Raw genomic sequence first — 16,700 nt, forward strand, 5'->3', positions numbered from 1 at the left:
AACTAATCATGGAAATTCTGTTGGATTGTCCCGTTTACCCTTGGAAAAGGAAATCCCTGAAAAATTTACAACAAGGTAAACTCCTCAGCATATTCTCCCTAATGCAGATCAAGTCTCCCTATTATGGCAGAAATAATCAAAGGAAACACAAAACACCCTACACTCTCTCAGGTCTACATGGCAATCCAAAATGGCTGGAATGTACAGCAGTAATTCCAGATTCCCATTTGTATCAGTGCCAGGATAAACTTAACCTTGATGGAGGTTGCCGTATGTGGGCATTGAGTTCTTGTATCATCCAAGCTGAGAGCTAAAGTGTTGCAGGAGCTACATGTAGGCTGGTCATCTAGGCATGGTCAAAATGAAAGAATTGGCTTGAAAGCTTTGTCTGGTGGCCTGCGATAGATCAGCAGATCAAGCACTTGCTGTGCATGTCCAGATGCCAAGAGTAGTGCCTCTTCATCACTGCGAATGGCCTGCATTACTCTGCCAGAGGATTCATGCAGCAAAGTTCTTGGTAGTAGAGGATACAGCTACAGTGGCCAGGAGTGTTCCCAACAGCCTCGAACACTGTTCTTTTCTTCTCAGCCTCTTCTCAAGGACTGGTGTTCTAAAATACTTAGTGAGAATGGACCACAGTTTGTCATTCCTGAAAATGAACGGAGTAAAACATTACATCAGCAATATACCCTACAGCTACAAATCACTTGTCAGAAAGGTTTGTCCAGTCTAAAGAATGCACTGAGGAACGTCAGCAGAACACACTACACTGAAACTAATCAGAAGCTCGTAAATTTTCTCCTTGCATATCGCAATGCAGCACTCTCCACAACTAACTCACCAGCTATGCTGTTCCTGTGTCGTCGAATGCACTCGTGCCTGGACGTCCTCAAACCCGATCCAGGAGTATACAAGACAAACAGCCAAACCAAACTGAGGGCTTCTCAGTCAAGGAGATTCAATATTTCACTCCTGGACAAACAGTCCTGGTAAGAGACTACAGAGATGATCAGAAATGGGTATCTGGAGGACAGAACTGGACCACTCTACTACACAGTGGAGATGGCATTTGATGTCATCTGTAAACGAGACAATCAGTTGAGGAGAGCAGAGTCATTTGTTTAGAACAGAAAGGGGTCCAGAGCTGTCAGCGCCACTTCCTGAGGTCCCAGAGTCAACTCTGTAAACATTGTTTTATTAAGCAGTCTGTTGTTTACACAATTCATTACAGGTTATATGTAGAAGTACCTGAATGACATACGTCATCAGGACTCAAATGTGCACCTCACTAAAGAAAGAAACAGATTTCACACGCATCTCCCAGGTCTGGTTTTCATTTTATTAGTTTTATGTTTCAGAGTTATAAAACAGAAGATTCCTTAACGAAGGGGTTCTCAGACTGGGGTCCATGGCACAAAAGAGGTTGGGAAACACTGCCTTAAGAGGAAATCTTGTCTGACAAATCTGTTGGGAATTTTTTGAGGAAATAACAGGCAGGATAGAGAAAGGAGAGGCAGCGGATGTCAGTTTACTTAGATTTTCAGAAGGCCTTTGACAAGGTGCTACATAATAGGCTGCCAAACAAAATTTGATATTACAGGAAAGATACCAGCATGGGTAGAAGATTGGCTGAATGACAGGAGGCAAAACGCAGGCCATAAAGGGGGGGGTATTTTCTTGCTGATGACTAGTGGCGCTCCACAGGGGGTGGTGCCGGGACCATTTAATTTAACATTATACAGCATGTCAATGATTTGAATGACAGAATTGAAGGCTTTGAGGCCAAGTTTGAAGTTTGCAGACGATAAAAAGTTAGGTAAAAGGGCAGGTAGTGTTGAGGAAGCAAGGAGTCTGCAGAACTTAGATTGGATGAATGGGCAAAGATGTGGCAGATTAGTATAGTGTACGGATGTGTATGGTAGAAATAATAAAAGTGGAGACTGCTTTTAATGGGGAGAAAATTCAGAAATCAGAGGTGCTAAGGGAGTGCTTGAGTGTCCTCCTGCAGGATTCCTTAAAGGTTAACTTGCAGGTTGACTTGGTGGTAAGGAAGGCAAGTGCAATGTTAGCATTCATTTTAGACAATAGGTGCAGAAGTAGGCCATTCGGCCCTTCGAGCCTGCACCGTCATTTTGAGATCATGGCTGATCAACTACTATCAATACCCGGTTCCTGCCTTGTCCCCATATCCCTTGATTCCCTTATTCATAAGATACCTATCTAGTTCCTTCTTGAAAGCATCCAGAGAATTGGCCTCCACTACCTTCCGAGGCAGTGCATTCCAGACCCCCACAACTCTCTGGGAGAAGAAGTTTTTCCTTAACTCTGTCCTAAATGACCTACCCCTTATTCTCAAACCATGCCCTCTGGTACTGGACTCTCCCAGCATCTGGAACATATTTCCTGCCTCTATCTTGTCCAATCCCTTAATAACCTTCTATGTTTCAATCAGATCCCCTCTCAATCTCCTTAATTCCAGCGTGTACAAGCCCAGTCTCTCTAACCTCTCTGCGTAAGACAGTCCAGACATCCCAGGAATTAACCTCGTGAATCTACGCTGCACTTCCTCTACAGCCAGGATGTCCTTCCCTAACTCTGGAGACCAAAACTGTACACAATACTCCAGGTGTGGTCTCACCAGGGCTCTGTACAAATGCAAGAGGATTTCCTTGTACTCAGTTCCCTTTGTAATAAAGGCCAACATTCCATTAGCCTTCTTCACTGCCTGCTGCACTTGCTCATTCACCTTCAGTGAATGTCCTTTTGAGAGGACTAGAATTTAAAAGCAAGGATGTCATCCAGAGGCTTTATAAGATATTGGCCAGACTGCACTTGCAGAGTATTGAACAGTTTTGGGCCTCTTATCTAAGAAAAACATGTGCTGGCAATGGAGAGGGTCCAAAGGATGTTTACGAGGATGACAGTGTTAAAGTAAGAGGAGAACGTGATGGCTCTGGACTTGTAGGCTCTAGAGTTCAGAAGAATGGGGATGTGGGGGGAATGTCATTAATACCTACCAAATATTTCAAGGTCGATAGAACTGGCACAAAAAAGACATTTCCTATAGTGGGGGGGGGGGGGTGTTTAGGAACTGAGGGCACAGCTTTTGAATAGAAGGATGTCCCTACAGAATAGAGAAAATGAGGAATTCTTGATTAGTAAGGGGGTAAAGGTTACAGGGGGAAGGCAGGAGTATGCTGTTGAGGGGGATAATAAATCAGCCATAATGAATGGAGAAGACTCGGTGGGCCAAATGGTCTAATCCTGCTATGCCATGGTCTTCTCTAGCAATACAGTGACATACACAATAACAACTTTACATATATAGACTCCCAGAATTCTAGCTCTCCCAATCACTGAACTGAGATTATCCTCGGTTTTTTTTAATATCCACGTGGATATTCTATACACATAGCTTTGTGCAAAAATTTATATATTTTTTAAAGTATGCACCAGACATTATACATGCAATGTAAAAGGGAAAGCGGACAAATTAAGAGCTGTAACAGCAAGCTTAACAATGACCATGAGCTATGCCATGTGGAGACTCTCCGATCAACAGGCTGTTTCCAAGGTTACACACCAGGACAGATTATCAGCTGCTAAAGGACAATCATCAACTTGGTGAAAAACAATTTTTGGTTGGCCTGAAACTTCTTGGTCTTCTAGCACGGCGAGATGCCTGTACAGGAATACTACCAATTAGCAGGTTCAGGCTGCATGAAGTGCATGTTGAGGAATGAACTGAAGCTTGGTTAAAGCACCCTGGGGAAGGACCATAGTTTTGAGTCCTTTTGCTATCAGACATGGAGAGGCAGAGTGAGGTGGGGAAGCATATGAAACACTGGAAGAGTGTATCACTACGGCAGGCCACAGCGTTGTTTTATTATAAGTGTTAACACCACTCAGTGCATTGATCACAAGATACTAAGAAACCTTGATACTAATAAAAACATTGTTTTTCTTACTGTATAAATATTTTGTTATAAAAGGTCATTTGAAACAAAAGTGAAGATTAATATCCAAATGCACTGATTAAGATTCAATATTTTACCAAAAGTGAAATCTACATGTGAAAAACCAAAGCATTTACTTGCATTTAATATACCTTTCACAAAGCATTACTTAAACTGTGCACTGCACAAATAAAATTGTTACATTCAGAACTATAGCATTTTAATTCTATAATCTGTCAACTTCCCAAATGCTACAGGATTGATTGGTACAATTAAAACAGGAAGTTCACAACTTAATTCTGAACATTCAAAAAATTAAACCTTACCTTTGCCGCATTTTAAAACGAAACACTCATCATTGTTCATCAAGTTTCTTCAGTAAATTTCTCAATTAAACCTTCAAGAAGCTTGTCTAGTTTGCATTAATTTTATCACCGTAGCACAGCTTGTACAGATGCTGTCAGTCCACTATGTTGTTGTCAGTTATTGTGATAACTGGTTGAGAATTCAAGTACATTGCAGAAATAAGACAGATTTGACCATCAACAAATGGAGTAATTAAAATATTCAGGCAGGGCCAATATACAAATGCTTTTATTTAATCAGAAATGACAGATTTACGGCACATTCTCAGACAATTTTTTGAAAGTTTGTTTTCTTTGCTCCGAGGTCATGTTTTCACAGCTTTCTAGTATATTGGCTACAAGTAAAGTATGCTTAAGTGTTCTGGCTTTTACCCATATTCGTCCATTCATTCCAATGACTATCTCAAAAGGGTACAATTCTCCGAGGTTCTTGATGACTTCACAGTTTGGAGAAAGGAGCCTGAAATCAATAATTAAACAAAATATAAATCAGATAACTGTGACAGTGAAGTGCTCAGAATATTCACAATTTAGTAACTTACTTGCGTGCAACACTCAGTGAGACTTTAAATAATAATCCATCAGGACCAATCACTCCCATTCCATTGGATCGTCCACAGCTATCAATGCAAACCAGTTCCGGTTCCATATCTTTATTGGCCACAACAAACTGCGCAAAGATAAGATCTCCTACCTACAAACAGAGGTGAAGTCAGAAGAGTAACAGTGAATCAGAAAGCTACAAATTCCCAGTCATTAATTTGTGCAATATATCAATTATAATTTTTTTTAATTGGAATTAGGTTATCATCACCGAGGCACAAAAGAAAAATGTCTTGCATACTATTCATACAGATCATTACACAGTGCATTGTAGTTCATAGTGTAACAAAAATAGGATGCAGAATTAAATTGTAAAAGCTACCAAGGAAGTGCAGTGCAGGTATACAGTAAGTGTAACAAAGTAGAATGAGGTCAAGAATCCATCTTATTGTACTAGGGAACCATTGAATTGCATTCTAACAGCAGGATGGAAGCTGTCCTTGAGCCTGTTGGGACTTGCTTTCAGGTTGCATTTTCTGCTTGATGGAGCAGGGGAGAAGACTGAATGATCAGGGTGGCTGGGATCTTCGATTTTGATGGCTACTTCACTGAGGTAGCAAGAATGATGGAGTCCATGGATACGCTGAGCTGTATCCTCAAGTCTCTGCAATTTCTTCTGGCGGGCAGAGCAGGTGACATAGCAAACCATGTTTTATAATGTGCATTAGTCACCGAAAGTGAACCAACTGTAACTTATACACGTCAACCAGCCTCAGTATTTCCTACTGAATGTGTGATCCTTTGGCAGAGTCTTGGGCTGCTGTTTACAAGTAGACATTCAAAGCAGTCTACATTATTGCCCTTTAAAAAACCAAATGGGGTCTTGACTGTGGAGCGGAAGATCACGGGGCGAGTTGGAGATAGTTCCTTGTGGACACAGTGCGCCAGTTTTAAAAAAACGAGCGGAGCCTGTGAGGCTTGTCAGTTGAATAGCGAGCAGCCAGAGATTGTTTTGCATTTGGGCACTAATGACATGGATAGAAAGAGGGAAAAGGTCCTATACAGCGAATATAGGGAGCTGAGGAAGAGGCTGAATAGCAGGACTTCCAAGGTAGTACCCTCTGGATCACTCCCAGTCCCAGATGCTAGTCAAGGCAGGAACAGAATGACAGTACAGATGAATGAGTGGCTGAGGAAGTAAAGCAGGAGGCAGTGTTTCAGATTTCTGAATCATTAGGGTCTCTTCTGAGAAATGACAACCTGAACAAAAAGGACAGGTTAAACTTGAACAGAGGGGATCCAATACACTTGCGGGCAGGTTTCCTAGTCTGTTAGGGAGGGTATAAACTAAGTTGGTAGGGAGATGGGAACTGGAGTGATAAGGTTGAGGCAGTTGGTATACAAGTTGATGCAGCGAGACTGAGGAAGGACAGGCAGATAATATGGCAAAATTACAGTCAGTGGGATGAGTTGAAGTACAACATGGGTGTAGACATCAGAAAGTGTGAACAATACAGGACTGAAAATGTTTTATTTGAATACAAAAAAAAGTAGATGATCTTGTAGTGCAGTTAGAGATTAGCAGATGTGACATTATGGGCATCAGCAAGTCCTGGCTGTAAGAGCTTGATAGGTTCTTGGTTAGTCAAGGCATCAAACGTTAAGGGAAAGCAGGAGAATGGGGTTAATGAATCAGCCATGATGGAATGCCGGATCAGACTCGATGGGCCGAGAGGTATTTTTAAAATTTATTTTTTAAACTTAACAATACCGTGCAGAGTAGGCCCTTCCATTCCATCGAGCCACGCTGCCCCAACAAACCTGATTAACTCTAGCCTAATCATGGAACAATTTACAATGACCAATTAACCAACCCAGTACGGAGCACCCGGAGAAACTATGCATTCCACGGGGAAGACGTACAGACTCTCATAAAATGGCATTGGAATTGAACTCCATGCTCCAGAAGGCCTGAACTGTAATAGCTATGTCACTGTGGTGCCTCCATTCTGCAACTATGTCTTAAGGGCTTTGTGTTGAATAGCAACAGTGATAGAATATTTGCATAGTAAAAAGTCTTCCAAAAATTTCCACTATACAGGCTTACACTGCTGATGCTGGGTCATCTATCCAAGCTGACAAAAGTAGTGGGAGTATTTAGCATTAAACTTTAAATATATTACTATAGGAATTTGATTTTTATTAATGATTATAATTTGTGAAGACTAGATAATTATTAAACACAGCTCATATTCATCATTAGTCTAGCGCTCAAGATATATGCAGTAAAAATCTTAAGGCTGTTATTCAATCTGGTCTGTCTTTAAAGGATAAGAAAAGCAATACTTACTTGTACATTTGGTCGGTTTCGTTTTGTAGCTCCTTCAAATGCTAAATAAGATAATGAGGCTTGTTCACTTCCTCCGACATCAACTTTAAATATATCACCAGATTTTGTGGTCACAATTCCTATTACATATTCACCTTTAGTTGGTACATACTGGTTAGAGGAGGTAAAAAAGAAAATAATTCATATCTTTTCCAAGAGGAATGTGTTCTATAAACATTTGTAAATTTCAAACATAAATGATACACTATCAAGATCAAACATTATTTTTGTATATCCAGGAACAATAGTCCTTTTTTTGTAAAATTGTAATTAAAAATGAGCATCAATATCTCTCAGAGTCTCTGCTTAGACAGTAGAAAGTTCTGCTTGAACAGCTACAGAACCTGTGCTTCTGTACAATCGTAGCTTGACATATGCACACACGTATGCACAGGTGCAATGTAAAGCCTAATTGCAGCAGCATCACAGGCATATGGCATCATACAAGCAGCATTCACACGAAAAACTAAACAATTTTTACAAGAATGAACAATTGTACAAAAAGTACATAAGAACACCCATAACAGAAAACAGTGATTTGGCAGATTCCTCTTTTATGCTGATAAATCAGGTGGTTTGAGCTGACTAAGCTTTAGTACCATATCTGTTCTTTAGGTCCTGAATTTTGGACATGAGCAAAGTTGCTGAATTTTTCAACAGCTTCACTAAGGCACGTACATTATAATGAATGTTAAAAAGCCAATTAAATACAGTATTAAAAAGTCTAGGGTGGTATGGAGCTGTGGGGGAAATGTTTGGTAGCAGACTAAGATTAATTCCTTTGCTTTTCATCATTACTTCAGATATGCTTTCGACAAGGCTCATTGGAGACAAGGGGGTAAAAGCCAACATTCACTCCTTATCCCAGAGACTCTAAGCTGAAGACATGCACGGATGAATTAGCAAGCTGATAGCAGTACATGAAGTGCCTGCAAAGTCATAATTTTTCAGTAATTGGAGGAAGGTTGTCAGATGGAATATGTAGGAAAATGCAATATACATTTCTTTGAAAGGAAGAATGAAAGGGAAATTATTTAAATTGAGTGAAGCGAAAGACTTTGGATACAAGAGGATTTGTGGTGTCTAGTGCAGGAATCTCAAAGCAAGGTATGCAAGTACATTAAGTAATTACAGAGACATATGGGATATTGGCAAGGAGTATTACAAGGCATTTACAAGGAAGATAGGAATTTACAAGCAGCAAGAATTTATGTAACTTTACTTGGTGGTCTTGCAGTACTACATTCTGATTTGGTCACAAAAAAAAGGTGCTGAATCAGAGGGACATTAGGACCACTTGTCCTTTGTTTCACGGGATCCTGGTTAACCCCTTCCGTACTGGATGCAATGTTTCATGGGAGCCTGGTTAACCCCTTCTGTACTGGATGCAGCAATTCAAATCAACGGGTTTACTATACACCATCAGGATAGATCTATAGAGTCTCTCAAAAGCAGATGTGGAGGAGTATGCCTCATGATCAACTCTTCTTGGTGCACAAATATATCAGTGCTGTCCCAATTCTGCTCACTACACCTGGAATATCAAGCAGTTAAGTGCCATCCTTTTTACCTACTGCGGTTGATTTCCAGGATCATTTTGGTAGAAGTATACATTGCACTTCAGGCCAATATCAGTCACGCTTTAAATAATCTGAGCTATGGGATCAACATGAACAAATCAGCACACCCCAACACCTTCACCATCAGTTTTGGGGGGATTTTAGCCAGGCCAGTCTTCCCAGTCTGGGAAAAAAAAAATCACTAAGTAATTACCATCAACAGATCACTTGCAATACTAGAGGAAAAAACATACTGGACCATTGTTGCACCACCATCAAGAATGCCTACTGTGTTGGGAAATCTGATCACCTGACTGTACTTCCACTCTGAGTATAGGCAGAGAATGAAGACTGAGAACCAAGAAGGTATGAACAAGGGAAGCACAGGAGCAATTACAGGACTGCTTTGATTCAGTGGACTGGACTGTATTCATCTTCAAACATGGATGAGTATGTTGTAGTTGTTACCGACTTCATTAAAAACTGTCTGGATGAGTGTGTGCCTACAAAGACTTACTGTACATTCCCAATCAAAAGCCGTAGATGAACCAGGAGGTACATTGTCTGCTGAAGGCTAGATCTGTGGCATTCAAGTCTGGTGACCCAGGCCTGTACTAGAAAACTAGGTATGATTGGCAGAGGGTTATATCAAGGGTGAAGAGACAATTTTGAACGAGGCTGGAGGCAACATCAGATGTACGACAACTCTGGCAGGGTTGCAAGACATTACTTCCTACAAAGCAAAACCCAATAGCATGAATGGCAGCGATGAGTTCATCTGGTAGTCAAGCAATGCCTTCTATGCCCGCTTTGAAAGGGAGAATATAATTACAGCTGTAAAGATCCCTGCTGCACCTGATAACTCTGATCTGTCTCACAGGTCGATGTTAGGGTGTCTTTAAAGAGGGTGAACCCTCGCAAAGCAGAAGGTCCCAATGGAGTACCTGGTAAGGCTCTGAAAACCTGCCAACTGGCGGGAGTATTCAAGGACATTTTCAACTCCTCACTGTTACAGGCAGAAGTTCCCATTTGCTACAAAAAGGCAACAATTATACCAGTGCCCAAGAAGAATAATGTGAGCTGCCTTAATAACTATCGCCTGGTAGCCCTCACATCTACAGTGATGAAAGCTTTGAGAGGTTCGTCATGACTAGACTGAACTCTTGCCTCAGCAAGGACGTGGACTCATTGCAGTTTGCCTATCGCCACAATAGGTCAACGGCAGATGCAATCTCAATAGCTCTTCACACAGCTTTAGACCACCTGGACAACACAAACACCTATGTCAGGATGCTGTTCATCGACTATAGCTCAGCATTTAATACCATCATTCCCACAATCCTGATTGAGAAGTTACAGAACTTGGGCCTCTGTACCTCCCTCTGCAACTGGATCCCCAACTGGAAGACCACAATCTGTGCAGATTGGGGATAACATCTCCTCCTCACTGACAATCAACACTGGTGCACCTCAGGGGTGTGTGCTTAGCCCACTGCTCTACACTCTATATACACATGACAGTGTGGATAGGCATAACTCAAATACCATCTATAAATTTGCTGATGATACAACTATTGTTGGTAGAATCTCAGATGGTGACAAGAGGGTGTTCAGGAGCGAGATATGCCAACTAGTGGAGTGGTGTCACAGCAACAACCTGGCACTCAATGACAGTAAGACGAAAGAGTTGGTTGTGGACTTCAGGAAGGGTAAGACGAAGGAACACATACCAATCCTCAGAGAGATCAGAAGTGGAGAGAGTGGGCAGTTTCAAGTTTCTGGGTGTTAAGATCTCTGAAGGTCTAACCTGGTCCCAACATTTCATCGCAGTTATAAAGAAGGCAAGACAGCAAGTATACTTCATTACGAGATTGAAGAGATTTGATATGTCAACAAATACACTCAAAAACTTCTATAGCTGCACTGTGGAGAGCATTCTGACAGGCTGCATTACTGTCTGGTATGGAGGAGTTACTGCACAGGACCGAAAGAAGCTGCAGAGGGTTGTAAATCTAGTCAGCTCCATCTTGGGTACTAGCCTACAAAGTACCCAAGACATCTTCAAGGAGCAGTGTCTCAGAAAGGCAGCGTCCATTATTAAGGACCTTCCGCACCCAGGGCATGTCTTTTTCTCACTGTTACCAGAAGCCAGAAGGTGTACACTCAGCGATTCAGGGATTGCTTCTTCCCCTCTGCCATCTGAATCCTAAATGGATATTGAACCCTTGAACACTACCTCACTCTTTTGATATATATTATTTCTGCTTTGACGATTTTTAATGCATTCAATATACGTATACTGTAATTGATTTACTTATTTATTACTATTATTTTTCTTCTATATGATGTATTGCATTGAACTATTGCTGTTAAGTTAACAAATTTCACGACACATGCCAGTATAATAAACCTGATTCTGAATATACTTGCATCGGAGGCAATGAAAAGGTTCACCTGTTTGATTTGTAGATGGAAGGATAGAAATTTGAAGAGAGGTTGAGCATATACTCATTGGAATTTAGAATAACCCTGATGGGAATTACAGAATGGATTCAAACAAGACATTTCCACTAGTTTATCAATACAGGGTATAATTTTAAGAATAAGGGTCTATAGGTGCCCCCCACTTACAAAGGTAGAAAGTTCCTATGGAACCTTACTTAAGCTGAAACAGTGTAAAGCAAAGAACCATTCATTAATGAGAAAAATTTTCGTAAAAGTGAAAATCCTCTTTATAATACAAAAGACAGGTTATTAATGTAGGTCTTTTGTAAAAGCAAAGTGGCATAAAGTGAACATTCGTAAAACAGGGGACACTTGTATTTAATAGTGGTGAGGGTTGTAATTTGTTGGAATTCTCTACCTCAGCTGAGGAGGCAGAGTCATTAAATATGTTCATGGGAGAGGTCGATAAACATTTACAATATCAGGAATTTAAAGGAAGAATGAGGAAAAAGTGTGTTGACACCAAGATTAGATTGATTAAATGGACAAATAAACTCAAAGACTGGATTAATCAACCTGTAACCCTGCTTCTTGTTTTAATGAAAAATTGTGACCAAACTATGAAAAGACAACATGCAGGAAACTTGCTCACGTTTAATGCATTTGCCCCCAATATTCAGAAAGTATTTTAAAAATCAATAATGAATTAGGCAACACACAGAAAATGCTGGAGGAACTCAGCAAGCCACACAGCATCTATGGAGAAGAGTACAGTCAATGTTTGAGGCCAAGACAGGACTGAAGGGGATAAAAAAGGTGAGGAATCAGGGTTAGAAGGGAGGGGAGGAAGAAACACAAGGTGACTGGTGAAACTGCAAGGGGTGAAGTAAAAGCTGGGAATTTGATTGGTGAAAGAGATACAGGGCTAGAGAAGGGGGAATCTAATAGGAGAAAACAGAAGGCTACGGAAGAAAAAGGGGGAGGAACACCAGAGGGAGTCAATGGACAGGCAAGGAAATAAGGTGAGAGAGGGTAAGAGGGATGGGGGGGGGGGGGGGGGGAATACCAGAAGTCCGAGAAGTCAATGATCATGTCCTCAGGTTGGAGGATACCCAGACAGAATACAACTTCCTAGCTCTTTACTTCACCCCCCCCCCCCTGTTTCACCTAGCACTTTGCACTTCTTCCTCCCCTCCCTTCCCTCCCTTCTAACCCTAACGCATCTTTTTTTCCTTCCTCTATTCTTTTCCATAGATGCTGCCTGGCCTGCCGAGTTCCTCCAGTATTTTGTGTGTTGCTTGGATTTCCTGCATCTGCAGAATTTCTCTTGATAATAATGAAGTGGGTTTGAGCAGTAGTGCAAGGAATAGTAGTGGAAGTTAATTTAATTCTAGCTATCAAAAGGGAGCTGGATAAATGTGATGTGCAGTGCTAATGGTGTAGGAGTGGGAACAGCTGTATTTCTTTTGGTCATTACAAATGACAGGTTGCCTAGCAGTGCTGCACCTGCTGCAATATGAATAGGCTAAGTGAATGGAGAAAGCCATGGCAGATAGAAAACATGTGATCAGTTTGATCAATTAAAACACATTTTCTGATGAGATTCAAAAAGTAGCCAGGTGCCCCAAGTAACTTTGTACCAATAACCAAAAGTTACTTGTACAACAGGAAATTAAGAAGCAAGATGAAATCGGGTACAACAGGAAATTAAGAAGCAAGGTGAAATCATCGGACAAAGTCAACATGGATTTGTGAAAGGAAAATCATGTCTGACGAATCTTATAGAATTTTTTGAAGATGTAACTAGTAGAGTGGATAGGGGAGAGCCAGTGGATGTGGTATATTTAGATTTTCAAAAGGCTTTTGACAAGGTCCCACACAGGAGATTAGCATGCAAACTTAAAGCACATGATATTGGAGGTATAGTATTGATGTGGATAGAGAATTGGTTGGCAGACAGGAAGCAAAGAGTGGGAGTAAACGGGACCTTTTCAGAATGGCAGGCAGTGACTAGTGGGGTACCGCAAGGCTCAGTGCTGGGAACCCAGTTGTTTACAATATATATTAATGATTTAGACGAGGGAATTAAATGCAGCATCTCCAAGTTTGCGGATGACACGAAGCTGGGCGGCGGTGTTAGCTGTGAGGAGGATGCTAAGAGGATGCAGGGTGACTTGGATAGGTTAGGTGAGTGGGCAAATTCATGGCAGATGCAATTTAATGGGATAAATGTGAGGTTATCCACTTTGGTTGCAAGAACAGGAAAACAGATTATTATCTGAATGGTAGCTGATTAGGAAAAGGGGAGATGCAACGAGACCCGGGTGTCATTGTACATCAGTCATTGAAGGTGGGCATGCAGGTACAGCAGGTGGTGAAAAAGGCAAATGTTATATTGGCATTCATAGCAAAAGGATTTGAGTACAGGAGCAGGGAGGTTCTACTGCAGTTGTACAAGGCCTTTGGTGAGACCGCACCTAGAATATTGTGTGCAGTTTTGGTCCCCTAATCTGAGGAAAGACATTCTTGCCACAGACGGAGTACAGAGAAGATTCACCAGATTGATTCCTGGGATGGCAGGACTTTCATATGAAGAAAGACTGGATCGACTAGACTTATACTCACTGGAATTTAGAAGATTGAGGGGGGATCTTATTGAAACGTGTAAAATTCTAAAGGGATTGGACAGGCTAGATGCAGGAAGATCGTTTCCGATGTTGGGGAAGTCCAGAACAAGGGGTCACAGTTTAAGGATAAAGGGGAAGCCTTTTAGGACCGTGATGAGGAAAAACTTCTTCACACAGAGAGTGGTGAATCTGTGGAATTCTCTGCCACAGGAAACAGTTGAGGCCGGTTCATTGGCTATATTTAAGAGGAAGTTAGATATGGCCCTTGTGGCTAAAGGGATCAGGGGGTATGGAGAGAAAGCAGGTACAGGGTTCTGAGTTGAATGATCAGCCATGATCATACTGAATGGTGGTGCAGGCTCAAAGGGCCGAATGGCCTACTCCTGCACCTATTTTCTATGTTTCTAAGATGAGTAAAAAATTGCGATAAAATCACAATACTTCACATAAGACTGCACTTGGCATACAGTATATTGATCTAGTTTCTACCCAAGGCAGGAATCATTTGTTGTAGTGTGCTCAACAGAAGTTCATGAAGATTGATATGCACTTCCTCAACTCAGAAGAATAACCTTATTGGAATTAAAATTAGTCAAAAAGTGCATGGGATACAGAGATGTTGCTTCATAAGGCTGGGTTGACTAGAACATGGGGAGAGCCTCAAAATAGAGGGTCTGCCACTCAGCGACAGGTTACTATCGATGCAATGCTCCTCAGACAGGATGAAGAGGTCAATACTCCCCAATGCCATTAGGCTTTACAATTCTACCGCCAGGACTTAAGAACTTTTTAAAAGCTATTATTAATGCTTTTTGAGATAGTGATTTAGATGCATATCATATTTTTTACTGAGTTAAGTATTGTATGTAATTAGTTTTGCTACAACAAGTGTATGGGACATTGGAAAAAAGTTGAATTTCCCCATGGGGATGAATAAAGTATCTATCTATCTATCTATCTTACCCAGAGGACAGAAAACCTTTCTACGCGACAGGGCAATGAAGACTCCCCAAATAAAAGTATTTAAAACACATCGAGCATACTTTTGGTTATGGGGACATATTTAAGGTAACGATTATGAATACAGAAAGATTAAACAGCGAAGATTTTCGTAAATTGCTGACCAGACTTGAGTGACAGGAAAGCTTACTGATGTTTCTAATGTAGCAGTCGCCAGGAGACAGAGAGACTCGAGCCAAGGGCTGAAAGTACCGAACTGGTATAAACATCGGATACAACCCGTCCCATCGCATCCTCAGTACAAGCGAATTAAATTAAATATCTCCTACAATTAATTCCTCACAACCCTGGCCTCGGTTCCCCACCGAAACCACATACACCCCCACAACTGGAAGCCGCCTTGGGCCGGTCGCTCACCCGCTTCTGATGCGAATCCACCCAATACATCGAGGGCTCCTTGTGTCTCAGAATTCCCGATTTACAAGCAGCCAGACCCAGCACGGAGCCCTGCCGTCGCAGGCCAGGCCCGCACAACACCTTAGCGCTGTGCGCAGCCGGGAAAGCGAGCAGATCCCCGGCCAGCACAACATCCCCTACCGCCTCGGCTGCGCAGCGCGCCATGCTCCCCGTGACCTCAGATCATTCCACGCCTAGCCAATTAGCATCCAGTGACCTCAGGTGGAGCGATGTCATACATGACGTCACTACGTACGTTTCCTACAGTCACGTGTTCAGCGATTGGCGAGTAGCAGCCCCGCCCCTTGTGGCGTCACGACTGTAGTGAATTTAGGTAATGATCGTCGTTCGTCATTTTGCAGAGCGCTACAAAATAAGAGGCTCTTAAAAATGCTACACATTTCACATGTGAGAAACTTGTGCCGTGGGCTTCCGATCCGCTGCTCCTTCTCGGAGGACACTCATCGTCAATTTAGCTTGAGATTTACACGTGTTTAGGAAAATATAGAAATACAATATAATTTATGTGAAACTAGACATAAAGACTAAAAACAACCAATGTGCAAAAGAAGACAAATTATGCAAATAAAAAATACCGAGAATGTAAGTTATGAAGTCCTTGAAATTATAGTTTTTTTTGTGGTGGCGTTCAATGGTGGTGGGAGGGAGGGTTTTGCCTATGATGAACTGGTCTGTATCCATCACTTTCTGTAGACTTCTGTTCTTGGACATTGGTATCTCCACACCAAGTTGTGATGGAACCAGTTAAGATAGCACCCACAGTGCATCAATAGAAGTTTGTCAAAGCTGTGGAAACTTCTAGAAGAGTAGTAGTGTGCTCTCTTTGTTGTATTTACGAGCTGGTCCCAGGACCAATCCTCTGATATGATAATGGCAAAGACCCTCTCTACCCCTGACACCCTAATGATATCATGGACCTCTGGACCCTCCTTCCTGTAGTCAGTAGTCAGCTCTTTGGTTTTGTTAATGTTGAGTGAAATGTTGTTTTAGCTCCACTCAGCCATATTTTCAATCTCCCTTCTGTATGTAAATTTCTCACTGTAGGTTTTCGCAAATAAAACAGCATGAGGCATTTTATGTTTAAGAAAAAAACACACAACTTATTTATTGAACTCCACAAAACTGAACACAAAGCGGGGTAAAAGCCCTTTACGTAATTACATAATCACGTCAGACCAGTCTCTTAAAGGGAAATCCCAACTCAACGTCAATGGTTGTAAATTATGTACATTTTTCCCAATTGCATTACCTTACACAGCACCCCCCCCCCCCCAATTGTGAGCGTGGCCTGTCGGGTGCAGTGTTCCATGGGTAGAGGAACAGCAGGTGCCTCTGGCTCATCCAGAGGTTTGTCGACATGCTCATGGTCATGTTGTGAT

At 41.7% G+C, this 16,700-nt stretch overlaps 1 protein-coding gene across 1 annotated transcript; it reads right to left on the reverse strand.

Annotated features, from left to right (window-relative positions):
* Positions 1-4,534: 4,534 nt before the first annotated feature.
* On the reverse strand, positions 4,535-15,508 carry LOC140726343 (exosome complex component RRP40-like). The gene is made up of 4 exons (XM_073042608.1): positions 15,262-15,508; positions 7,215-7,364; positions 4,864-5,015; positions 4,535-4,781 (listed from the first exon to the last, which is right to left on the reverse strand). Exons 1-4 carry the CDS (start codon positions 15,463-15,465, stop codon positions 4,574-4,576), a joined length of 714 nt encoding a protein of 237 aa, XP_072898709.1. The 5' UTR covers positions 15,466-15,508; the 3' UTR covers positions 4,535-4,573.
* Between the last annotated feature and the right edge of the window lie 1,192 nt (positions 15,509-16,700).

Source organism: Hemitrygon akajei, chromosome 4 (assembly GCF_048418815.1).
Source record: "Hemitrygon akajei chromosome 4, sHemAka1.3, whole genome shotgun sequence".
Lineage (NCBI taxonomy): Eukaryota > Metazoa > Chordata > Chondrichthyes > Myliobatiformes > Dasyatidae > Hemitrygon > Hemitrygon akajei.